General features: G+C 42.9%; 3 protein-coding genes and 1 pseudogene across 4 annotated transcripts; all 4 read left to right on the forward strand.

The window, feature by feature from the left end:
- The first annotated feature begins 163 nt into the window (after positions 1–163).
- On the forward strand, positions 164–5444 carry surf2 (surfeit 2). 2 transcript variants are annotated; one of them, XM_064943792.1, is made up of 7 exons: positions 164–346; positions 516–667; positions 982–1085; positions 1355–1540; positions 1866–1984; positions 2120–2208; positions 4957–5444. In XM_064943792.1, exons 1-6 carry the CDS (start codon positions 269–271, stop codon positions 2204–2206), a joined length of 726 nt encoding a protein of 241 aa, XP_064799864.1. In that variant the 5' UTR covers positions 164–268; the 3' UTR covers positions 2207–2208; positions 4957–5444. The 2 variants fall into 2 exon arrangements, with proteins under 2 accessions (XP_064799864.1, XP_064799863.1); XM_064943791.1 differs by lacking the exon at positions 4957–5444 and having other exon boundaries at positions 2120–2240.
- Positions 5445–7242: 1798 nt separating this feature from the next.
- On the forward strand, positions 7243–10429 carry LOC135517977 (uncharacterized). Its single transcript, XM_064942756.1, has 2 exons — positions 7243–7341; positions 7703–10429. Exon 2 carries the CDS (start codon positions 7800–7802, stop codon positions 9606–9608), a length of 1809 nt encoding a protein of 602 aa, XP_064798828.1. The 5' UTR covers positions 7243–7341; positions 7703–7799; the 3' UTR covers positions 9609–10429.
- A 540-nt stretch (positions 10430–10969) lies between these two features.
- LOC135517978 (surfeit locus protein 4-like) lies at positions 10970–21605 on the forward strand. Its single transcript, XM_064942758.1, has 6 exons — positions 10970–11175; positions 16843–17029; positions 17400–17476; positions 17629–17672; positions 19966–20152; positions 20433–21605. Exons 1-6 carry the CDS (start codon positions 11128–11130, stop codon positions 20697–20699), a joined length of 810 nt encoding a protein of 269 aa, XP_064798830.1. The 5' UTR covers positions 10970–11127; the 3' UTR covers positions 20700–21605.
- Positions 21606–25978: 4373 nt separating this feature from the next.
- The window catches only part of LOC135517021 (argininosuccinate synthase-like), a 47229-nt pseudogene continuing 46455 nt past the window's right edge, over positions 25979–26752 (forward strand).

Here is a 26752-nt window from a genome sequence, read left to right on the forward strand (position 1 = left end):
TTCTATAACTGCAAGTATTTTTAGCCAGATCCTAATTGGTGTGTCGAATTGTATGTTCCTTTTGATGACATAGAATCATAGAAGGCCATCAAAAATATATCAGAGTGCTCCATACTGTTATAAACAATAGGTGGCGCCACAGTCCTATAAGTCTTGAGAGAAAGAAATACGCCCGCGTAGCCACGTGGGGCGAATCACACATGACTGGCACAGCTAGTAGCTAACAAAATAAAATAAGAACCTTAGTTAGCTTTCTAGCTGATCTACTATGGAGGACATACCTGCAGATATCAAAGCTTTCCTTCTGAATCACCCATTTTTTGAACTTACCGACGACGGCAAAAAGGTTAGAATTCCAACCGCACCAAACTTATTTTCACAAAATATCGTATAGACTAACGTTGGCAAAAAAGGTAGCTAACGTTGGCTAGCTAGCTAATAATGTTATGCTGTATCTGATGTGAACTACATGACATGTATATGACAGCATTTTGTTTCACCTTTTTATTTTTTAGATCAAATGCGTACTCAATGGACATGATTGTCCTTGCAACCTCACAGAGCTCCAGAACTTCACCAAAGGGAAGAAATATCAGAAAATGTGTTCTAATGCAGAGTTCAAATATAGTCAATATGAACCACATGTTGTGCCCAGCTCGAAGCAACCGTAAGTATTCCCCAAGAGCCATAATCTCAGCAGTTGGCTGTTTCGTGTTTTAGAGGGGAGCAGGGATTGAGTGCATGCATCTATGACCTCTTGGCAGATGCTATATGATATTACACCCACGTTCAAGGAGGCTAAACATTCTCCCTATCTCTCCAGATCCATCCAGAGGTTCTCCAACTGCTGCCACCAATTCAATGTGGTTATAGGACTTCTGTGGTTATCAAGTGCCTGTCTGTCTCTGAAGTTATGTCCCCACTCTCTAACCAGTTCTTGGGGTTAGGGTAACTGACCAATTCTGTATGTCTGACCTTCAGCAATCATCTCTTCTGCAAGTTGACGCTCAGACACATCAATCGCCTGCCACACCATGTCTTACAGCATGTCAATGGGAAGCGGTTCCAAAAAGCGAAGAAGAAATGTCAGTACTTCTTGCCGCCCAAAATGTCCTTCCTACCTACCCTCAAATGCTGATGCTTCCTTTCCACTCAAATGTTTTTAGAGGTTTTCCACTGAGTGCTGTTGTGTGTTGTTTCAGAGGACTTTAGTTCTGTGCTTTCAATTTACCAGTGAATCATCTTTACAATCCATCAGATATGTCTCTAAAATTAGAACTACCTGAAACACCACATAGATGGTTGATTTCACTGTCGTCAGTACAGTTTATGAATTGTCTAATCTCTCCCCTAGATGAAGAGTGTGTGCAACAGGGTGTGGAGTACATTCCAGCCAGCCTCCGACAGAAGAAGCCCAGAGATAGAGAGAAAGATGGGGAGAGGGGGCGCAACTTCCAGCGGGGGAATGGAGCGTGGGCTCCTGACTCCAGCGATGAGGGAGGCAGTGACTCCGAGGACAGCATGAGTGACCTGTACCCCTGTTAGTACTTCAGTCATTTTTGTGTGAAAAACAGTCAATGGTAACACTGGCAGTGTCTGAATACACATACTAGCGTACTAAATAGTATGCCAAAAAATTTGATTTATAGTACTTAAAATTTAAAAAATAGTACTCCTAATGCGCGATTGCTTTGACTCCCGCCATTCGTTCATTTTGGAACAGCCTGTCAATTTATCTGATCAGACTAATGTCTGCTGTGGATGAGCTAGAACACACAGTATGTGGATTCAAGTATATTTTATTTGTTACATTTGCTTCCTTTCTGGAAGGTGAAAACTAATGTCTGGCTTTTCTTTACCTACAGCCACTTTATTCTCTCTGAAAAAGGAGACAGAGGGTATGGAGGAGGAAAAAGATGCCTTTAAAACAGATGATGATGAGGAGATGGAGATTGATAAACAGGCGCCACAGAAACGCAAGAAGGTCAGATGGCTTAACCCTCATGGAACTTTTTTTTTGTTCACCAGTAGTGTTGAGCAGTGTTCCAAGCAAACAGGTCTGCATGTGGTTGTTGAATTACTGTATTTAGTAACACCGCTCTCTTTGCATCTTCGACAGGTTCAGGATGGGGGTTTCCAGAAGAAATTCAAGAATCATAACTGTAAAAGAAAAGGTTTTAAAGACCATGTTAAAAATGGAAAATAAAGGTGAATGCTGTGCTTCTCTATTCGCACTTTGATCTTGTGTCATATGCTCTCACCCTGTCGCGTTTTCCTAAGTAGATTCAAACATAAGGCTACTCCAAGTAGCTAGTTATCAGTTTTTCTGACTAATTTTGAGCAAAAGTTGACAATCAACACTCCATCTGTAATGTTCCACGTAAAAGCATTTTCTTGTCTTGACATGGATTCTGCTATTGCCCAGCACCAAATGTATATCTTACAGATGCTCTTATCCAGAGCGACTTGCACTCATCAGTGCATACATATTTATATTTTCCCATACTGGTCCACTGGGAATTGAACACACAACAGTGGTGTTGCATGGACCATGATCTCACAACTATGCCACACAAGGCACAATGTTGTCCAATATAGCATCTCAACTACAGTATTTGATGTTCATCATATAGCTCCAATTATGAAAATGTCCCAAATGTACTCACTTGACCATAGATAGTGGAAATGTTTGATAACTGCCAGATGAGGTATTTGATGGCCTGCTACCAAGGACTGTCGGCTCTCCTTCTCCGTGGCTGACGTAAGAATTTAAAAAAAACCTGTTAACCCTTGCAAGGCTGCCAGCCCAAAAGGCATCCCAAGCTGTGTCCTCAGATCATGTGCAGACCAGCTGGCTGGTGTGTGTACGGACACATACCCTATTACAGGGGCCGAGTCACTGGCTTACTGGTGCTCTTCCATGCAGTCCCTAGGAGGGGTGTGTCACTTGAGCGGGTTGAGTCACTAAAGTGGTCTTCCTCTCTGGGTTGGCGCCGCCCCTTGGGTTGTGCAGTGGCGGAGATCTTTGTGGGATACACTCGGCCTTGTCTCATGGATGCTAAGTTGGTGGTTGAAGATAACCCTCTAGTGGTGTTGGGGCTGTGCTTTGGCAAAGAGGGTGGGGTTATATCCTGCCTGTTTGACCCTGTCCAGGGGTATCGTTGAATGGGGCCACAGTGTCTCTTGACCCCTCCAGTCTCAGCCTCCAGTATTTATGCTGCAGTAGTTTGTGTCGGGGGGCTAGGGTCAGTCTGTTATATAGAGTATTTCTCCAGTGTCCTGTGTGAATTTACAGTGCCTTGCGAAAGTATTCGGCCCCCTTGAACTTTGCGACCTTTTGCCACATTTCAGGCTTCAAACATAAAGATATAAAACTGTATTTTTTTGTGAAGAATCAACAACAAGTGCGACACAATCATGAAGTGGAACAACATTTATTGGATATTTCAAACTTTTTTAACAAATCAAAAAACTGAAAAATTGGGTGTGCAAAATTATTCAGCCCCCTTAAGTTAATACTTTGTAGCGCCACCTTTTGCTGCGATTACAGCTGTAAGTCGCTTGGGGTATGTCCCTATCAGTTTTGCACATCGACAGACTGACATTTTTTCCCATTCCTCCTTGCAAAACAGCTCGAGCTCAGTGAGGTTGGATGGAGAGCATTTGTGAACAGCAGTTTTTAGTTCTTTCCACAGATTCTCGATTGGATTCAGGTCTGGACTTTGACTTGGCCATTCTAACACCTGGATATGTTTATTTTTGAACCATACCATTGTAGATTTTGCTTTATGTTTTGGATCATTGTCTTGTTGGAAGACAAATCTCCGTCCCAGTCTCAGGTCTTTTGCAGACTCCATCAGGTTTTCTTCCAGAATGGTCCTGTATTTGGCTCCATCCATCTTCCCATCAATTTTAACCATCTTCCCTGTCCCTGCTGAAGAAAGGCCCAAACCATGATGCTGCCACCACCATGTTTGACAGTGGGTATGGTGTGTTCAGGGTGATAAGCTGTGTTGCTTTTACGCCAAACATAACGTTTTGCATTGTTGCCAAAAAGTTCAATTTTGGTTTCATCTGACCAGAGCACCTTCTTCCACATGTTTGGTGTGTCTCCCAGGTGGCCTGTGGCAAACTTTAAATGACACTTTGTATGGATATCTTTAAGAAATGGCTTTCTTCTTGCCACTCTTCCATAAAGGCCAGATTTGTGCAATATACGACTGATTGTTGTCCTATGGACAGTCTCCCACCTCAGCTGTAGATCTCTGCAGTTCATCCAGAGTGATCATGGGCCTCTTGGCTGCATCTCTGATCAGTCTTCTCCTTGTATGAGCTGAAAGTTTAGAGGGACGGCCAGGTCTTGGTAGATTTGCAGTGGTCTGATACTCCTTCCATTTCAATATTATCGCTTGCACAGTGCTCCTTGGGATGTTTAAAGCTTGGGAAATCTTTTTGTATCCAAATCCGGCTTTAAACTTCTTCACAACAGTATCTCGGACCTGCCTGGTGTGTTCCTTGTTCTTCGTGATGCTCTCTGCGCTTTTAACGGACCTCTGAGACTATCACAGTGCAGGTGCATTTATACGGAGACTTGATTACACACAGGTGGATTGTATTTATCATCATTAGTCATTTAGGTCAACATTGGATCATTCAGAGATCCTCACTGAACTTCTGGAGAGAGTTTGCTGCACTGAAAGTAAAGGGGCTGAATAATTTTGCACGCCCAATTTTTCAGTTTTTGATTTGTTAAAAAAGTTTGAAATATCCAATAAATGTCGTTCCACTTCATGATTGTGTCCCACTTGTTGTTGATTCTTCACAAAAAAATACAGTTTTATATCTTTATGTTTGACTCCTGAAATGTGGCAAAAGGTCGCAAAGTTCAAGGGGGCGGAATACTTTCGCAAGGCACTGTAAGTATGCTCTCTCTAATTCTTTCTTTCTCTCTCTCAGGGGACCTGAGCCCTAGGACCATTTTTCAGGACTACCTGGCATGATGACTCCTTGCTGTCCCCAGTCCACCTGGCCATGCTGCTGCTCCAGTTTCAACAGTTCTGTCTGCGGCTATGGAACCCTGACCTGTTCACCGGACATGCTACCTGTCCCAGATCTGCTGTTTTCAAATCTCTAGAGACAGCAGGAGCGGTAGAGATACTCTCAATGATCGGCTATGAAAAGCCAACTGACATTTACTCCTGAGGTGCTGACCTGTTGCACCCTCGACAACCACTGTGATTGTTATTATTTGACCATGCTGGTCATTTATGAATATTTGAACATCTTGGCCATGTTCTGTTATAATCTCCACCCGGCACAGCCAGAAGAGGACTGGCCACCCCTCATAGCCTGGTTCCTCTCTAGGTTTCTTCCTCGGTTTTGGCCTTTCTAGGGAGTTATTCCTAGCCACCATGCTTCTACACCTGCATTGCTTGCTGTTTGGGTTTTTAGGCTGGGTTTCTGTACAGCACTTTAATAAATTTGATTTGATGATTTGTTTTGATTCAATCTCTCCCTATCCCAGTCTGCTGTCCCCAAATGCTTCAAAATGACCATTATTGTTCCTGTACCCAAGAAAGTAAAGGTAACTGAACTAAATGACTATCACCTGTCGCACTCACTTCTGTCATCATGAAGTGCATTGAGAGGCTTGTCAAGGATCATATCACCTCCGCCTTACCTGTCACACTAGACCCCCTTCATTTTGCTTACCGCCCCAATAGGTCCACAGACGATGCAATCGCCATCACACTGCCCTATCCCATCTGGACAAGAGGAATACCGATGTAAGAATGCTGTTCATTGACTATAGCTCAGCATTAAACACCATAGTACCCTCCAAGCACATTAAGCAAGAGGCCCTGGGTCTCAACCCCAACCTGTGCAATTGGGTCCTGGACTTCCTGGCGGGCCACCCCCAGGTGGTGAAGGTAGGAAACAACATCTCCACTTTGCTGATCCTCAACACTGGGGCCCCACAGGGGTGCATGCTCAACCCCTCCTGTACTTCCTGTTCACCCATGACTGCATGGCCATGCACGTCTCCAACACAATCATCAAGTTTGCAGATGACACAACAGTAGTAGGCTAGATTACCAACAATGCTGAGACAGCCTACAAAGAGGAGGTGAAGGCACTCAAGAGTGTGGTGTCAGCAAAACAACCTCTCACTCAACGTCAACAAAACAAAAGAGAGGATTGTGGACTTCAGGAAACAGCAGAGGGAGCACCCCCCTATCCACATCGAAGGGACAGCTGTGGAGAAGGTGGAAAGTTTTAAGTTTCTTGGTGAACACATCATGGACAAACTGAAATGGTCCACCCATACAGACAGTGTGATGAAGAAGACGCAACAGCGCCTCTTCAACCTCAGGAGGCTGATGAAATTTGGTTTGTCACCTAAAACCCTCACAAACTTTTACAGATACACAATTGAGAGCATCCTGTCGGGTTGCATCCCAGCCTGGTATGGCAACAGCACCACCCACAAATGATAGGCTCTCCAGGGGGTGGTGCGGTCTGCACAACACATCACTGGGGGCAAACTACCTGCCCTCCAGGACACCTACAGCACCCAATGTCACAGGAAGGCCAAATAGATCATCAAGGACAACAACCACCCGAGCCACTGCCTGTTCACTCTGCTACCATTCAGAAGGCGAAGTCAGTACAGGTGCATCTAAGCTGGGACCGAGAGACTGAAAAACAGCTTCTATCTCAAGGCCATCAGTCTGTTAAACAGCCATCACTAACCCAGAGAGGCTGCTGCCTACATATAGACTTGAAATCATTGGACATTTTAATAAATGGATCACTAGTCACTGTAATAATGACACTTTAAAAATGTTTACATATCTTGCATTTCTCATATATATATATATATATATATATATATATATATATATATATATATATATATATACTGTATTTTATACCATCTATTGCATCTTGCCTATGCTGCTCTGTCATTGCTCATCAGTATATTTCTAGTTATATATTCTTATTCTTTTACTTAGATGTATGTGTATTAGGTAGTTGTTGTGGAATTGTTCGATTACATGTTAGATATTGCTGCACTGTCGGAACTAGAGGCACAAGCATTTCACTACACTCGCAATAACATCTGCTGACCATGTGTATGTGGCCAAAACAAAGAAGATTTTATTAAATTGAGAGAACGCGCAAACTTTGGATCTTGTTGTTACTACAAGGTCTTTGCTATTTAGCTTCTGTCGCACAGTGTATGACGTAGGAGCAACTGAGGAGTCATCCCTCCACATGTCGTGCGTATCTTTGCAGATCATAATTTCGAGTAAACAACCTTTAACAGATTCGATCGGGGTAAGTGTGCATTTATTTGTGTAGTATATAGTTTCAAATATTCATATCTACGTTTTCAATGCGTGCTTATTTACTTTCTAGCTAGCTTGGTTGGCCAACGTCAACAAACAACTAGGAGAGGGTCACACAAAGAAGATAGTTTAATTCCAATTGTATTAGCATACTGCCTAGTCTAAGTGATATATTTTACGTTTTGAAATATTAATACATTTGATCAAATATTCGTGCTTCTACTTCGCGATGGACTCGCCTCATAGCCAGCCGTAGTTTCATGGCAGCTCACTATATGTAAAGAAGATATGCGTGCAATGATGATGATTTATGTTGGTCTCATATGGCTATTTATTCCTTCTTGTTACAGGGGAGCCAACATAATCAGTCCCACAAATTATCTCCTAAACTGAGAACATTGACAGGACTCTTCTTTGGGTCCTTGCTCTCCACAACAGCTGTTTGCTATGGCAACTTCATCCCCAAGGTTCACGTGGTGTGATTGTCGCAAACACAAGATTCCTGTCAAAGACACCCATGAGCTGTGCCTGCACTGTCTGGGCATCCAGCATGCCAAGGAGGCTGTGCTGGAGTACGGCAAATGCCCGCACTGTGCCAAGATGGACTGGAGCACCTGCATCAACCGCCTCACTAAAGTTCAGGAGATAATGCACCGCGAGAGCCAGCAGAGGAAGCACGAGGCAGCACAGTCTGAAGTTCAGCCCAAACCTGAGACCACTTCAGCTCCCATCAAGGAACCAAAACCGGAAGAAAATACAGTCCCCACCCTGCCCCCACATCGGCTCTCTGCTTCCACACCAGCCCATTCCTCCACCATGCCAGTGTTGTTCACCATCCTCTCCCCACCCCCAGCGCAGGCAGGGGACAATTTGACCATCCCAAAAGGCACTTTTCTCTCACAACTTGCTATTCAGCAGTCAGCTGACTCCACCCCATCCTTGAGCCAATCAGGTTCCAACATGCTGACCTCCAGCTCCTGTAAACGACACGGTTTCTCATCGTGCTGCTCCAAACGCTCCAAACGAAGCCGCGGTAGCCACAGGCGGAGACGCTCTCCCTCCTCCTCCTCTTCCTCTTCAGGCTGGACCTCTGATGAAGATGATTCCTGCCCCTCTGGAAAGGGAAGGAGGTCTCAGAGGGAGTCGCGGCAAGCTGTCCGGTCAGAGAGGAGGCACGGGGAGCTGGTGGAGGTTGTTCAACAGGCCGTTCAGCTACAGTGGGCCGTTCTGGAGAAGCGCATTGAGGCTCTGGAGAGGAGAGGTGCTGAGGCTGTTGTGTCGTTCCCCACTCCAGCCCAAACTATACATCTTCACACCTCCATCCCTCTGGCATCCACCTCGTCTCAGGAGGGCAACCAGAGAGATTTATCCTGCCCTGTCAGCGAGCAGCTGGTGACGGAATCTATGTCCGGTACCATTGTGAAACAGGAAGAGGAGCCTTCCTCCATTTCGTTTGCCTTGAGACCTCTCAGTGATGGACACCGTGAAGGGGAGGATGCCTCTCAGTCAACTGAGGGTCCTATCTCTAAACAAGACTTACTGGAAGCTATGGAGCTTCAGAGCCTCATGGCACGTGCTGCCAAGTATCTTGGTATAGACTTTCCCAGCACCCCAACCAGCCTCAGCCCACCAGACCCCACAATGGTGCCGGAGTTTGAGGACCTGGTCCAGAGCTCTTGGCCAAACCCTGCCAGCTCGAAACCGTACAGGGAGCTTTTCTCTAAGATGTACAGGCTTCACGACTGCCAGTCTCCAGCCTATGACCAGATGCCCCAGGTCAACTGCTTCATGTCGGCCATCTTCCAGGCGGTGAAGCCCACAGAGAACAAGGAGGCGCCGGTGCCAGCTGAGCGATGGCGTTTCACTGAGACTCTAGTAGAGAGGATGTACCAGACTGCTGGCATGCTTGCCAAGACGGCCAACTATCTGCGCTACCTATCAGACTACCAGAGGAGGCTTTTGCTGGAGATCACTGAGGATTGTCCAGCACAGCGTTTTATGGCGGCCCTTAACGAGCTGAAGCTCATTGGCCAGTTCACCCTCCAGCTCTCCTCCCACCAGGCTGAACTGTCTGGAAGAGTAATGGCTGCTTCTGTTGCCATCCGAAGACAGGTCTGGATGGCTAAGACCAACTACACAGACTCTCTGAAAGCCACTGTGGCTGACCTTCCATTTGTGGTCAGTCACACCTTTGGGGTTAGCTCAGCCTCTGGCCCTAGCTCGACTGGAATGGTGTGCAAACAGGAACCGTTGTAAAGGCTACATTTGTTACATGTACAAAAAGTGTGAGAAGTATGAACTTTTACCTGTGCTGAATTGGGTTGAGGCCACTAAATGGTTCACTTGTAGACATGTAAATATGGAAATATTCTTTATAGTCTTATTGCACTCCAGTTCAATATACCTTTTGATAGAATGTTTTTTGTTGTTGTTGTTTTTTTGCAACTGTTTTTGAACAAAGGTAGCATAGTATCTGTCTTGACTGCATTACAGTACTTTTGACTGCGTGTTTGCTAAACTTCTTCAGAGGTTATGTTGAAAGTAAGTTTCTTGTTCATTATGAGACGTATAGTGCCTTCAGAAAGTATTCACACCGCTTGACTTTTTCCACATTTTGTTTCACAGCCTGAATTTTAAAACGGATTACTTTGACATTTTGTTTCACTGGCCTACACACAATAACCCATAATGTCAAAGTGGATTTAATATTTTTTTAAATATTTTTTTTACAAATTCATTAAAAAAATGAAAGCTGAAATGTATTGAGTCAATAAGTACTCAACCCCTTAGTTATAGCAACCCTAAATAAGTGTTTTAACATTAGTTTTGAATGACTACCTCATCTCTACCTCACACATACAATTATCTGTAAGGTCCCTTAGTCGAGCGGTACATTACTAACACAGATTCAACCACAAAGACCAGTGAGGTTTTTCAATATAAGAATAAATACATGTAAATAATTTCTGAAGACACTGTATGATAGATATCATCTATTATTTTTCTGTCCACTACCTCACTCTTCTGCAGAAGTTATGTTATTGCATAAAAAGTATAATTAAAGTGCACAAATATTATCCTCTGGTTTTGTAGTTATTGTGAAAATAGTCCGTATTTTGTTAATATTGAATAGGAAATGTCACCTCATCTTCCGCATAGAGATGATCAAATAAATGTACGTCTGTTGCATGGCAGAAGTCAAATCTAATTTAATTGATCACATACACGTGTTCAGCAGACGTTTTTGCGGGTGTAGCGAAGTGCTTGTTTCCCAATATTGAGTCACATTGAAGATTGTTTACATGTTGGTGTTTTTGTCATGCTGCTTGATACACTACAGTAGGCCATATCTCATGTAAATTAGTAATGTTCTCATCTATAATTGTTTACATGAGCAAACCAGTAAACATGGCAAAATGACGAACCCCCTGGATAAGTATACGTGGCAAACAGCGCTCAGTAGACCAATGCTGCGTTCTGGTGCATGTCTGAACTAGGAAACTTAGACATTTTCGACTTGGCAACTAGTTGAACGCGGCACTTGTACAGCTACAACCACGCAGTAATTCGGGACATTTCAGAGTTTTCTAGTTCCGACTAGTACATGAACGCTACCAAACGAGGTGCTATCGTTGCAACGTGAAGCATTGTGGGGCAGAGGCGCATTTGTGACAGCGAAGAATTGCTCAAGTGAATATCGGAGGCAGAGGAGTTAGCTAATATTACCTTCACGTTGATAACGTATAGCACTAAGCCTCAGTATCTATCGTTAGACATGGGGCAGGAGGAGCTCATGAGTCAAGCTGAAGATGTGGCGGACCAGGTAACTTCCTTGTTTCACAGCGAGTTAGTTGTTAACTAGCGGTACCTTACGGTCCGACTCAAAGGAAATCTGGGTTCTTAAGTTACAGTACCTAGCTAGCCACAGCTGCTTGAGTGAGTGACTCGTTATAGCTTAATGGCTAATATTACTTGCTCAACTAGCTAGCTACACGCATTATTTGCTGTTACTGTAATTCATTTACCTAGCTACATGGTTTTCCAACTACGTTAACGTTATCACACGTTAGCTATCATCATGTAGCTAATAGCCAATGACTGCAGCAGTACAAAAGTGCACAAATGATTGTCCTCTTGTGCTTTTCCTGCTTGTTGTAGCCAGATCCACACATGCATGGTTCTGGTTGTACTGTTAGCTATCTAACGTTAATGTCTGGTTAGCAAATATAACTCTGGCCACATAGTAACACACGGTAGTTGACGTTAGCTTGCTAACTTAACTAACGCCAGTTGACTGTACTGTAAGTTACCTAGTTGATACATTTTGTATGGCTTGTTCTGGTGGCCTTCCAAACGAATTGGTAAATAAGTGTCACTGTCTCATTAATGAATCCCTCACTGCAAAATATGTTTGTAAACCTCGACGCCATAGGTTTTATGTCAAGTCATTTTCTAAAAGTTCATATTTAGTTTTAATCACAATTCCTATGTATTATTAATCACTTTACCATTGTGAAATGGTACTGTGGTTGCTCAATCGTGTGTTGGGCTTATATTGCCAACAACATGGAGGGCTTTGCAGCTTACCTCTTGTAGCCAGGGCCTATTACATGTGGTTGGTTCTATTGAAATAACTCTTTTAGCTGAAATGCAAAGAACTGTGCACATTGACTGCCCCACAGCCATGCCACCACACTCAGTTCTTATGATGGTGTGTGTTGTGTAATGTATAAGAAAGAAAATGTGAACATGTTAAGGTCTTGTATGCCCCTACAGTAGGTCTAGCTTGTTGTCCTGTGGATGAAATTGCAATCCCCTTGAAATGCTCTGGTATATAAGGGGACAGTGTCAAGAACCCCATAGTTCAGGTTACATGTATGTGTTACCCAGTATGAAGATTACACAGGAAGTCATATAATGCAAGCCTTACAATGCTGTATTTCCTTCGATAGAAAGTTACAATATTTCATTTCAAATTGCTCTAGCCTACAGCCTAGCTCTAACCACGTGAGCTTTTTCTGTTTACTAGGCCTGTTTGTTTTTCTTTACACAGTTGACATACACAATTGACATACCCTAAGGATATACATTCAGTGAGTGTGTAACCATAGGTAGAGAATACAATAGGATATCTGTGGGTGTAACCAAGTCTTGCTACTTTTATGTGAACTTTTTGAATTAGCACCAGCTAATACCAAATATTTGGTTTACCACCAGGTATATGACATGCCCAAGTCCACTCCTTGGGTTATTTTACAGCAATGCTTAAAATGTCAAAGTCTGAACATGTACACCTCAAATTGCTGTGCCATGAAACGTGGCTTAAGGTAGGCCTGCCCTACACTTTCAAAGGCACATTCTTCACTAATAAGCTCTAAGAAAACAGTTTTAGCCTAATGTAGGCTACTCCACTATGCTCCATATCTAGGCTGTCACAACACCTTCTACATCCTCTGATTGGCTGCGAGGCCCTCATGTGCCGCTATGAATGGTCAAGTTTGTTTTTCATGGCTCGGTGCCCCGGGTGGGCAGATTCTGTACATTTTAGACCATTCCATTGGTCCTTAAGTGAAATCTCCACCCATCCGGGGCACCGGGCCACGCAAAACAAATTCGCCCACTGACGTGGGAGTTGTTGAACTGTGATAGGCTGCCGAGACCAGGCAGTGCTGATGTGGACTGTATAGTGGGAGGGGTTGTGGGATGATTAATGTTATTCTGCTGTACTTCCTTTAGTAGGTAGATGATCAGTTTCAATGTATGGAGGGAAGCCAACATAATGGCGCCTTAGTAAATGTAGGACTTTTTCTTTTTTTTTTGCGATCTAAGTGAGCAGGGGTTTATTTCACACATAGTGGTTGCAAGGGTCAATAACCTGAAACAGGATATCTTTGAATTTAAAGAATTTATAAGTTTGTAATGTAGTACTTTACTACATTGATGCTGACACAAACCAGTTTGCTTTTTTTTCTATGAGAGCCTGTTTTAGTCTATCTTCCTAATAAATAACCCTAACCCTTCTTACCCCACCTCCCTGCTGAAATGCAACCAGCTGTCCTATGCTCTGTCTATTGTCCCATATTGCTTTTGGAATGCCCTTGCATGTTATCTCATATGATTTTCAGTATATTTATTTCCTTTTCCCCATTCCGGTAAAGCCAGTAGGAGGATTTGCACTCAGGCTAGAATTAATGATGGCTGGTGTGTAGAAAACATTTCTATAGAGTTCAAAAAGGTCCTCACTCCAACCATGAAAAGGAATAACCCAGTAATAATAACCTAATGAAGTCGAGACAAAAAATAATATACTTAATCCATGCTCAAGGAGTTGCTAGGGCGCGATTAAACATCATTACACAATTTGGCAATTTGAATGAAAAAGGAAACCGCACACTGCTCTTGATAGTATCACTGATCTTTAAACTTTAAAAAAAAGCCTTTTCAGAGCTTTTGTGAATTTATTTAAAAATTAGCACCCATATGTAGACCTAGCCCCACCCACATATGCACTTCATAAACATTTGAATAAAGTGTGTAAATAAGACATATTAAACACGTCTGTAAAACCACAATGAGGACATAGCAAGTTTTCATTAATCATTGGGTACATCGTACGAAAAACAGAGTAATCTTAAATAGGGACATAATTAATGTTCAAATTCACAACATAACATGCATAGAGACATTTCATCATTAAGTCCTTTAGGAAATAATGTCTGGAGGGTGAAAATCCCAAAACATCCTTTTTTTACTCAAGAGTATTATTAATATCACCTCCCCTGTCTGATTTCTTAACTTTCTCTATGCCACAAAATCTAAAAGGTGAAAATGTCATGCTTCAGGTCATTGAAATGTACTGCGACTGAATAATAGGTTTCTTCCTAGGTTTTGGCTTTTCTAGGGAGTTTTTCCTAGCCACCGTGCTTCTACACCTGCATTGCTTGCTGTTTGGGGTTTTAGGCTGGGTTTCTGTACAGCACTTTGAGATATCAGCTGATGTACGAAGGGCTATATAAATAAATTTGATTTGAATCCCTGCCGTTTCTCCTGATTGAACTTTCATGTTCACTAATTCTCTGTTTGAGAGGTTATACCGACATAGCAGAGCCCACATGGACATTTAATAATATAAATAACATGGGTGGTGGAACACGTAATGTCATTTTATTTGGAACCATTTTCCTGTGTGTGGGTGGCAGAAATATTCACCCTTCATCATATTGTTGCACTGTGCGTATCCTCTGCATTTATAGCTACCATTTGGAAAAGGGCGTGAAAGAGCCTGGCTGATTTTCTTTTGTGGCGGGCAGTTGGCATGAACAAATTTATTGCGTAAATTGCAACCTCTCCTATACACAATAAGTGGTGGATTTTTAAATTCAGCTGGCAAAACTGGGTCTCATGATAAAATATGTGTTTCTCTTGACCACATCTCCCACTTTTTGCAAGTTCAAAGTATGTAGTTGTGAACATTACGGAGTGTTCTTTAGCTTAAGTATATGTAGTTGTGAACATTAGTGTTCTTTAGCTTTAGCGGGTCTTTTTTGTAACAGTTCATCTTGTGTTTTTCCCAAAGCCAAATTAAGAGCTTCATCCACACATTGTGGCGAATAGCCTCTTAGAAACCTCATGCTCATCTCCGCTGCTTTTTCTAGATAATCCTCTGTGGAGTGGCATATACGGCGCAGTCTGAAAAACTGGCTTCTATGGCGTCCTCTTTTTAAATGCTCAGGATGGAAGCTGTCCCCCTGTAATAGAGTATTTCTGTCCGATTCTTTTCTATACAGAGTTGTAAACAGGGTTCCATTTGATTTCTCAATCCATATATTGAGGTAATGAACAGTTGAGTGTCACATTCAATAGTTACTTTGAGTTTGGGGTCATGTCATTGAGTAGTGCCATAAAATCTCGATGGCTCGATGGCAATTTGAATTTATTTCAAATGACTGATTTCCTTATGAACTGTAACTCAGTAAAATCTTTGAAATTATTGCATGTTGCGTTTTATATTTTTGGTCAGTATAGATGGATACAATAGTCAGTACAAATCTGAGAGGGCGGAGCAGGGGCACTGCTGGTGCGTCTACTAGAGGTCGACCGATTATGATTTTACAACGTCGATACCGATTATTGGAGAACCTAAAATGCCGATACCGATTTAATCGGCCAATTTTTTATTTTATTTGTAATAATGACAATTACAACAATACTGAATGAACACTTAACTTAATATAGTACATCAATAAAATCAATTTAGCCTCAAATAAATAATAAAACATGTTCAATTTGGTTTAAATAATGCAAAAACAAAGTGTTGAAGAAGAAAGTAAAAGTGCAATATGTGCTATGTAAGAAAGCTTACGTTTCAGTTCCTTGCTCAGAACGAGAACATATGAAAGCTGGTGGTTCCTTTTAACATGAGTCTTCAATATTCCCAGGTAAGAAGTTTTAGGTTGTAGTTATTATAGTAATTATAGGACATTTCCCTCTATACCATTTGTATTTCATTAACCTTTGACTATTGGATATTCTTATAGGCACTTTAGTATTGCCAGTGTAACAGTATAGCTTCCGTACCTCTCCTCGCTCCTCCCTGGGCTCGAACCAGCAACGCAACGACAACAGCCACCATCGAAGCAGCGTTACCCATGCAGAGCAAGGGGAACAACTACTAGAAGGCTCAGAGCGAGTGAGGTTTGAAACGCTATTAGCGCGCTAACTAGCTAGCCATTTCACTTCGGTTAGCCATTTCACTTCGGCACTACAGTGCTGTTTGAATGTTTACGCGCCTGCTTCTGCCTACCACTGCTCAGTCAGATACTTGTATGCTTGCTTGTATGCTCAGTCAGATTATATGCAACGCAGGACACGCTAGGTAATATCTAGTAATATCATCCACCATGTGTATGTAGTTAACTAGTGATTATGATTGTTTTTTATAAGAAGTTTAATGCTAGCTAGCAACTTACCTTGGCTTACTGCATTTGTGTAACAGGCAGGCTCCTTGTGGAGTGCAACGAGAGAGAGGCAGGTCGTTATTGCGTTGAACTAGTTAACTGTAAGGTTGCAAGATTGGATCCCCTGAGCTGACAAGATGAAAATCTGTCGTTCTGCCCCTGAACAAGGCAGTTAACCCACCGTTCCCAGGCCATCATTGAAAATAAGAATGTGTTCTTAACTGACTTGCCTAGTTAAATAAAGGTATATAAAAAATTGGCGCCCAAAAATAGATTTCCAATTGTTATGAAAACTTCAAATCGGCCCTAATTAATCGGCCATTCCGATTAATCGGTCGACCTCTAGCGTCGACACAACATTCCAAAAAATACACAAGGTCCAATCCCAATTTCAGACCTTGGAGGTGTAGAGTTTTCAAAAGGTAGATTCATGTCCTCATTCACCCTGTTTTACTGTCAATGCTAGTGCCTGCTGAAATGTCCTTGAATGTCCCAAATTCATGCTTAAATGTCCCTTTCTCTCTCTCTCGCAGTTCTTGCGAGTGACTAAGCAGTACCTGCCTCACCTGGCCCGGCTGTGTCTAATCAGCACCTTTCTGGAGGACGGCATACGCATGTGGTTCCAGTGGAATGAGCAGAAGGACTACATTGAGGCCACGTGGGGCTGTGGCTACTTCCTGGCCACCTGCTTTGTACTGATCAACCTCACAGGACAGCTTGGTGAGCAAGGCTGGGATCATCAGCTTGTCATCAATGTTTTTATCTTTACAATCTGCATGGGTCCAGATAGGATCCATCCATGCATGGATTGAAAAAGCTTGCTCAGTAAGTCTCTCAAGTGCCTTTTAGCCCAGGACTAAGGTTAATCTGGGTTCGTGCCAAAACCCCACGATCATTCATTTACTATTGACTAATTTGAGTCAATAGTGTGGTGTGGGCTGTGAATGATGACCCATACTGTCTTTGAAGGCTGGGGAATATATACGGGGGTTGAAATAAGTGTGAATGTCACCCTTTTTGGGGAAGATGGGTAACAAACTGTTGTGCTGGTTCGATCATAACTGTCTGTCGTTCTTTTTCTCTCCAACAGGTGGCTGTGTCCTTATCCTCAGTAGACATTTTGTACAGTATGCCTGCTTTGGATTATTTGGAATCATAGCTTTACAGGTGAGGGAATATCTAACATATTGGTATTGCAATGCACCCCTCTGTGATTTTGGGCTGACAGAACTCAAATGGTTGACAGCTTGACACTGGATATGTTCATGAATTTCTGGCTGTGTAATATTTCATGCTGAATTTGTTTTTATTTTCTCTAGACGGTTGCATACAGTATTTTATGGGATATAAAATTTCTGATGAGGTAGGTCTCCCATTAAGTTTATGAATAAGATACAGTGGGGCAAAAGGGTATTTAGTCAGCCACCAATTGTGCAAGTTCTCCCACTTAAAAAGATGAGGCCTGTCATTTTCATCATAGGTACACTTCAACTATGACAGACAAAATGAGAGAAAAAAATCCAGAAAATCACATTGTAGTATTTTTAATGAATTTATTTGCAAATTATGGTGGAAAAAAGGTATTTGGTCAATAACAAAAGTTTATCAATACTTGTTATATACCCTTTGTTGGCAATGACAGAGGTCAAATGTTTTCACAAGGTTTTCACACACTGTTGCTGGTATTTTGGCCCATTCCTCCATGCAGATCTCCTCTAAAGCAGTGATGTTTTGGGGCTGTTGCTGGGCAACACGAACTTTCAACTCCCTCCAAAGGTGTTCTATAGGCCACTCCAGGACCTTGAAATGCTTCTTACGAAGCCACTCCTTCGTTGACCGGGCAGTGTGTTTGGGATCATTGTCATGCTGAAAGACCCAGCCACGTTTCATCTTCAATGCCCTTGCTGATGGTAGGCTTTGTTACTTTGGTCCCAGCTCTCTGCAGGTCATTCACTAGGTCCCCCCGTGTGGTTCTGGGATTTTTGCTCACCGTTCTTGTGATCATTTTCACCCCCCCGGGGTGAGATCTTGCGTGGAGCCCCAGATTGAGGGAGATTATCAGTGGTCTTGTATGTCTTCCATTTCCTAATAATTGCTCCCACAGTTGATTTCTTCAAACCAAGCTGCTTACCTATTGCAGATTAAGTCTTACCAGCCTGGTGCAGGTCTACAATTTTGTTTCTGGTGTCCTTTGACAGCTCTTTGGTCTTGGCCATAGTGGAGTGTGACTGTTTGAGGTTGTGGACAGGTGTCTTTTATACTGATGATAAGTTCAAACAGGTGCCATTAATACAGGTAACGAGTGGAGGACAGAGGAGCCTCTTAAAGAAGTTGTTACAGGTCTGTGAGAGCCAGAAATCTTGCTTGTTTGTAGGTGACCAAATACTTATTTTCCACCATAATTTGCAAATAAATTCATAAATCCTACAATGTGATTTTCTAGGTTTTTGTTCTCATTTTCTGTCATAGTTGAAGTGTACCGATGATGAAAATTACAGGCCTCATCTTTTTAAGCGAGAGAACTTGCACAATTGGTGGCTGACAATCTTTTTTTGCCCCACTGTATTTACATAATAAATTGAAAACATACATTTGACTTAAGTTTCTTTTCCATTACTTTACCAATTACACTCACCGGTCAGTTTTATTAGGTACAGAGTTAGGGTTTAGTACCGGGTCGAGGCCCCAGTTGCCTCCAGAAAAGCCAGAATTTTCAGAGGCATGGATTATACAAGTCGGAAATGTTCCACAGGGATGTTGGTCCATGCTGAAGCGATGGCATCACGCAGTTGCTGCAGATTGGATGGCGGTATGCCATCACCATCAACCTGTACCTTTGAAACTAGGCAAGACTGGTCCATGGACTTTTGTGCTGCTTCTGCCAACTCCTGACTCTGTCATCAGAGTGATGCATCAGGGACCGGGATTCGTCTGACCACGCAATGTTGTTCCACTCCTCAATTCTCCAGTGTTGGTGATCACGTGCACACTAGAGCCACTTGTTTGTTTTTTTAGCTGATAGGAGTGGAACCCGGTGTGGTCATCTGCTGCAATAGCCCAGCCGTGACAAGGATCGACGAGTTGTGCTTTCCAAGATGTCGTTCTGCACACCACTGTTGTACTGAGCCGTTAATAGCCTGTTTATGGCCCGCCTGTTAGCTTGCACAATTCTTACAATTCTCCTTCGATCTCTCTCATCAACAAGCTGTTTTCACCCACAGGACTGCTGCTGACTGGATGTTTTTGTTTGTCGCACCATTCTGGGGAAACCCTAGACCCTGTCATGTGTGAAAAGCCCGGGGGGGGGGGGGGCGTTTCTGAGATACTGGATCTGGCGTGTCTGGCACCGACAATCATACCATGCTCAAAGTTGCTTAGGTCACTTGTTTTGCTCATTCTAACGTTCCATCGAACAGTAACTGGATGCCTGTCTGCCTGCATTATATAGCAAGCCATGGCCACGCGACTCACTGTAGGAACGATGCATTTTCATGAACGGGTTGGTGTACCTAATAAACTGGCCATTGAGTGTAATATGAGTGTGTCTTAACCTTGGGTACATTTTCCTGTCTGTCCCACTAATTATATAATGCTTTATGTTGAACTATGGATCGTCTTACACCCTGTCCCCTCCTTCCCTCTAACTCCTCTCTCAGGAACCTTGCCCTGGGCGGTGGACTCCTGCTGTTACTAGCGGAGTCGCGTTCAGAAGGGAAGAGCATGTTCGCTGGTGTCCCCTCCATGGGAGAGAGCTCGCCAAAGCAGTACATGCAGCTGGGAGGGAGAGTCCTGCTGGTGCTCATGTTCATGACCCTGCTGCACTTTGACCCCAGCTTCTTCTCGGTGAGTAGACCACACCGCCTTGCATCTATGGTGCCACTCAGGAGGGACTATAGGTATGGGGGGAAAAAATCAGTATTATGCATTTTCTCATAAGTATGCAGAGATCAAACTGAGTTTGCATTTGGAGTGTTTCTTTGAAGATTATGCAGTTATCTTAGGCTGTCAAATCTAAAAACCATATGAAGTGCTGCATTCATTTAGATAGGTTCTGGTGCAGCTGTTGAACAGGAGCATTGGTGGTTCAGACTTCTAACCCATGTGTCCCTCTCCACTCACCCAGATCCTCCAGAACATGGTGGGCACGGCCCTCATTATCCTGGTAGCCATCGGCTTCAAGACCAAGCTGGCAGCCCTGACCCTGGTAATATGGCTGCTGGCCATCAACATCTACTTCAACGCCTTCTGGGCGGTGCCCGCCTACAAGCCCATGCATGACTTCCTCAAGTACGACTTCTTCCAGACCACGTCCGTCATCGGAGGGCTGCTGTTGGTCGTAGCACTGGGGCCCGGCGGGGTGTCCATGGATGAGAAGAAGAAGGAGTGGTAGGGAGAGGGGGATACACATTTTTCTGGCCATCCACAGCAACCTCCCCCTCCGCCACTGTCTCGTCCTTTCGTTTCTTTTTTCATTGTTTTCCAGCTGCTGTTTTGAGTTCAATATGGTTGATACTGGATTTTTTTTTATACACCTATTTATGTCTGCTTTATTTTGTGGCAAGAGAACCCCAGCTGATTTTGAATAAATTGTCGAAGTGTAAGGTAACTAATGAGTTACAGTGGAGTTTAAAAAAAAGTTGTTGCAGAAGGTATGAATATCCCAATGTATTTATGGATGTTACCATAACCTTTTAGAAATAACCCGTTTTTTTGGGAACAGCCAAAAAACAGGAAGTGGTAAAGGTGGATCATCAGTTTGATTGCCAATGAAAACACCAATCTTTTCCTGCTTGGATGTTGGACTGTGACTTGCTCATCATATCAATCCTGAGACCGCAGGCACTGAATACGATACAATTCTCCCTCACTCTTGGTTGCCATCTTCCCCTTGAGATGAATTGCGGGGGGTGTGTACATTGTATACTACTATTCAAAATGGTGGATTGAAGTGTGCTTGATTTAATATTGAAACCCAATTGCTAGCACCTGAAATCTTTTTGGGCACTTTGTACTGTATGTCTTGCGCAAATGCCTAGTAAAAACTAGTAACTGTATTTTAACAGGGCAATAGGGGGAGCTCAACATTTTTGTAAAACACCATATTCTACAATCTAGAGAAGCAAGTAGAACTGGACAGTCCGTGATCACCCGACATTGTATTTGCTCATGTTTATGTTCTATACGGTTTAAGAAAAGATATTAAGTATTGATTTTCAGAAGTTTATATTGTATTTTTGAGTACTTGTTTTGTTTTTACGAGATCATGGCGAAGAAATAAAATATCTGTTTGCTCTCATCTTGATCTCAAAATGGGTTTGTTTATAATTTAGATGGATTTAGTTTAAATTAATTAGTCCAGGGGTTTTAAACTATGGTTTGGGACCCATGAGGGGTGGGTCGCGAGTTGAGTAAACATTTATGATCACACACTATTTCTTCTTAATTTGGGTCGTCCGAGGACAGTACATTTCTCATTTGGGTCTCAAATTGAAAAAGTTTAAGAACCTCCTGAATTAGTCAAATCTCTGACAAAACTCACTAGGGTGGGACTTCTTCCCTTTCTGCTGCTCCCATTCGTTGACGCTCCAAAGGCAAAGTCACGTTTTCATTGGCTGTTGGTGCACACGAATTGACAAATCAAGTGCCAAATACATTAAATACGCGTTCGGTTTAACTGAGTTGAGAAAGGACTCGGAGATGGACCTCGTCATTTTCCTAGTCAATATTTTAGAAAGGTAGATAAACTGTAAAATGTCACTATTTAACGTTACATTGGGTCACTGTCAAACATCGAAGAGATAGCTAAGGATCACGTGACTGCTGATTATTGAAAAGTCCACGGCAGGGTAGCCTAGTGGTTAGAGCGTTGGACTAGTAACCGAAAGGTTGCAAATTCGAATCCCCGAGCTGACAAGGTACAAATCTATCGTTCTGCCCCTGAACAGGCAGTTAAACCACTGTTCCTAGGCCGTCATTGAAAATAAGAATTTGTTAACTGACTTTCCTAGTAAAATAAAGGTAAAAAATTAATAAAAATGACGTGCAACTGAAGGCAAGTATTTCAGACTGCAGTGTGCAGTTCGGCGCGGGGCTCAATGTGGGCAGTCAAACGATTGACTCCACCCACCGGTGGTTTGACAGTCACACACACGTTTGTGCAAGACACACGTTTAATACAAACGTATTTCATTTTTGAAGACCGTAAGAAACATTATATAAAGTGGTACCAGCACGTGTTGTAACACTTTTTGCTTCATGCTATATTTGAGACAAGCTACTGATATTGTTGCAGTGAACAACAGACTTGTTATGCATGTCATGTACTGTTACAATTGTGTTGATAAATGTTATAACTATAATTATATTATTTAATTGAGCTTATATACACACATTTACTACCTATGATGATTTATAAAGCTATTTACTTTCCTCATGAGAATGGAGACAGACTACCATATAGACATACTGACAAGATGAAAGTGCTTTAAACTCAGAAAAAAAGAACCGTCCTCTCACTGTCAACTATGTTTATTTTCAGAAAACTTAACGTAAATATTTGTATGAACAAGATTCAACAACTGAGGCCTAAGTAACAGTCAGTATCTGGTGTGGCCACCAGCTGCATTAAGTACTGCAGTGCATCTCCTCCTCATGGACTGCACCAGATTTGCCAGTTCTTGATGTGAGATTGTTACCACCCTCTTCCACCAAGGCACCTGCAAGTTCCCGGCCATTTCTAGGGGGAATGGCCCTAGCCATCACCCTCCGATCCAACGGTTCAGATTGAGATCCGGGCTCTTCGCTGACCATGGCAGAACACTGACATACCGGTCTTGCAGGAAATCACGCACAGAACGAGCAGTATGGCTGATGACATTGTCATGCTGGAGGGTCATGTCAGGATGAGCCTGCAGGAAGGGTACCACATGAGGGAAGAGGATGTCTTCCCTGTAACATACAGCGTTGAGATTTCCTGCAATGAAAACATGCTCAGTCCAATGATGCTGTGACACATGGCCCCAAACGATGACGGACCCTCTACCTCTAAATCTATCCCGCTCCAGAGTACAGGCCTCGGTGTAACCACTCATTCCTTCGACGATAAACGCGAATCTGACCATCACCCCTGGTGAGACAAAACCGCGACTCGTCAAAGAGCACTTTTTGCCAGTCCTGTCTGGTCCAGCGATGGTGGGTTTGTGCCCATAGGCGACATTGTTGCCGGTGATGTCTGGTGAGAACCTGCCTTATAACATGCCTACAAGCCCTCAGTCCAGCCTCTCTCAGCCTATTGCGGACAGTCTGAGCACTGATGAAGGGATTGTGCGTTTCTGGTGTAACTCGGGCAGTTGTTGTTGCCATCCTGTACTTGTCCCGCAGGTGTGATGTTCGGATGTACCGATACTGTGCAGGTGTTGTTACACGTGGTCTGCCACTGCGAGGACGATCAGCTGTCCGCTCTGTCTCCCTGTAGCGCTGTCTTAGGCGTCTCACAGTACAGACATTGCAATTTATTGCCCTGGTCACATCTGCAGTCCTCATGCCTCCTTTCAGCATGCCTAAAGCACGTTCACGCAGATGAGCAGGGACCCTGGGCATCTTTCTTTTGGTGTTTTTCAGAGTCAGTAGAAAGGCCTCTTTAGTGTCCTAAGTTTTCATAACTGTTACCTTAATTGCCTACCATCTGTAAGCTGTTAGTGTCTTGACGACCATTCCAGGTGCATAGGTGGATTTTTACGAATTATCTTTGAAAGAAAGGGTCCTGAAAAAGGGACGTTTCTTTTTTTGAGTTTACATTAAGTTATACCAGCTCCAGTAAAGACATCAGCGACTCGGGTGACATCTACATCATCTTTACTAAATAACATAACACCGGGCCTCTGGGTGCTCTTGAAGGGCCACTGGATGCTGATGGTATGTCAGGTGCTTCAGAAACGGTGTTCTGTTGACTATTGTTGCCGTGCAATAGCAACAATGAAAGTGTGTCGCATTTGTACAACTGAAGCCACACTTCATGATTGTGAACTCTGAAAGAGAGGAATAACAGTAAAGTAACAAGTTATAAAATTAAATTAATTACACTGATGTAACTGAAATAAATAGGGCAAATCAAAAAACGTGAACGTCAAATATATTCAATAAAGAAATAGTACCTCTGTGCCTCACTGAAGCATGACCTTTGATGTGGTTGTTGACCATATTTTGTTCAGCCTTATATGTGCCGAAGGGGCAGTGATGAAGTTGACTGCCGCTGCATTTTTACATTTTGGGACTCTCGCCGTCCAATAACACACTAACGTGTCTCTACACATAAAATGCATGATAATTAGAAAGGCAGAAAATAAGCAAAGGGCATTTAATTTATGCTATGTGCACGCTGTGTAGACTCGCTATGTTTAACTTAGGGAATGGCCATTGGCATCAATTATTATTAGACCATGCTGGTCATCTATGAACGTTTGAACATCTTGGCCATGTTCTGTTATAATCTCCACCCGGCACAGCCAGAAGAGGACTGGCCACCCCTCATAGCCTGGTTCCTCTCGAGGTTTCTTCCTGGGTTCTGGCCTTTCTGTGGAGTTTTTCCTAGCCACCGTGCTTCTACACCTGCATTGCTTGCTGTTTGGGGGTTTAGGCTGAGTTTCTGTACAGAAATTTGTGACATCAGATGATGTAAGGAGGGCTTTATAAATAAACGTGATTGATTGACCAACAATACACATTTAGAGCCAGCCAAACACAACAAGCCAGACATTGAAGAAATATAGAAAATCAACGATCAAATCGATTACATAACTGTACATGTAAACCTAGGCTTACTGCTCAAGTAGGCAAATATGTCCAAATAAGTTTCCCTCATTGTAATCAATTAGCTAGCTCACGTGCAAAAGGGCGCTATTGCTAATTAGCTAGCTCACGTGCAGATGGGTGCTAATTAACGCTATGCTAACATCTGTGCGGTATAACATGAATATTACAAAGTACATTATGCATAATAACAGTCTCACTTACTTCCATGGTTTATATTTTTATACGATTGACTTTCGTTGACGTTGATACCTTCGACGTGAACCTCAATTTGGGTGACCTTGAAGGGTTCGGGTTAAACGCGTTTGACTCCGCCCACATTGAGCCCGGCCCAGAACTGCACACTTGCAGTCAGGGCTTCTCACTGTAGCTAGTAACCTACTGATTTGAATGCAACAGTTATTTCAGGGAAGCATGTTAGTTAGCTAAATAATTAATATTAGAACATGCGTGGTTAATATGAGTGCATATTGAGTGCAAGCATTTGGCACCTGCTCTGCATTTAATTATTTCCAGGTCTTTGTAACCAATAGTCATTGTAATGCAAGCTTCTATAATGATATTATCACAGGCAAATGGATGGATGTCATCTTTCTCCCACTTTCCATCCTGCATCCAGTCTTATGAATCAGCAAGCATGTTCATAGAAGTAGCAGACTAAGGTCAAACTTCCTTCACCGGGGAGTTTATTCCGCTGGGATAGAAGATAGTTTGGAGACAGTCATGTTATGATGAAGCTTGAAGTAATTCAATTGGTATGGACGCATTGATATTGTATGACTCCAATGTATTTTCTACATAACAAATGATGTATTTTATTTTTTATAATTTGCCCCCAGATATGTCTAAAAGCACATCATCATGTCTAAAGGCACAGTGATTCTGGCCTACAGTGGACACCTCCTGTATCTTGGTGTGGTTGAAGGAAGAAGGATATGATGTCATCACATACTTGGTAAGCCCAAGAAAGTATCTGTTGGACAAGCGTGTGTGTGTGCAATATAACTTGGGGTTGGTCAGCACACAGCCATCCAGTTGGTGGGGTGCTCTTGTTTATTGTACATCAACCTATTAGAGCCTAAATATGTCATTAGTGTCCTGGAAACTGAAACCCCAATGATTGTTCATTTGATGCAGTTCTAGAAAGAATGGATTAATTTTGCCGAGCAATGTGTTTTTTTATTCAACTAGGCAAGTCAGTTCAGAAAAATGTCTTCTTTACAATGACAGCCTACCCCAGACAAACCTGGACAGTACTGGGCCAATTGTGCAACACCCTATGGGACTCCCAATCACAGACAGATGTGATGCAGCCTGGATTTGAATCAGGGACTGCAGTGACACCTCTTGCACTGAGATACAGTGCCTTAGACCGCTGTGCCACTCGGAAGCCCAGTGTGTTAACACCCACAAAAGTGCTATCTGTCTGCATAATGCTTGTGCATAACTGTCTGGGTTAACTTTGTGCCCTTAGGCCAGTTCAGAACTGCACACAATGTAGTTCTGAACTCTTCATTCAGTGGCTGGCTTAAGAAAGGGGTGCAAGGGTAGAGCCTCCTGTTGGTGTTGGGATGGAGAACAGAAAGGGGTACAAGGGTAGAGCCTCCTGTTGGTGTTGGGATGGAGAACAGAAAG

The sequence above is a fragment of the Oncorhynchus masou genome, chromosome 28, assembly GCF_036934945.1.
Source record: "Oncorhynchus masou masou isolate Uvic2021 chromosome 28, UVic_Omas_1.1, whole genome shotgun sequence".
Taxonomy (NCBI): Eukaryota; Metazoa; Chordata; class Actinopteri; order Salmoniformes; family Salmonidae; genus Oncorhynchus; species Oncorhynchus masou.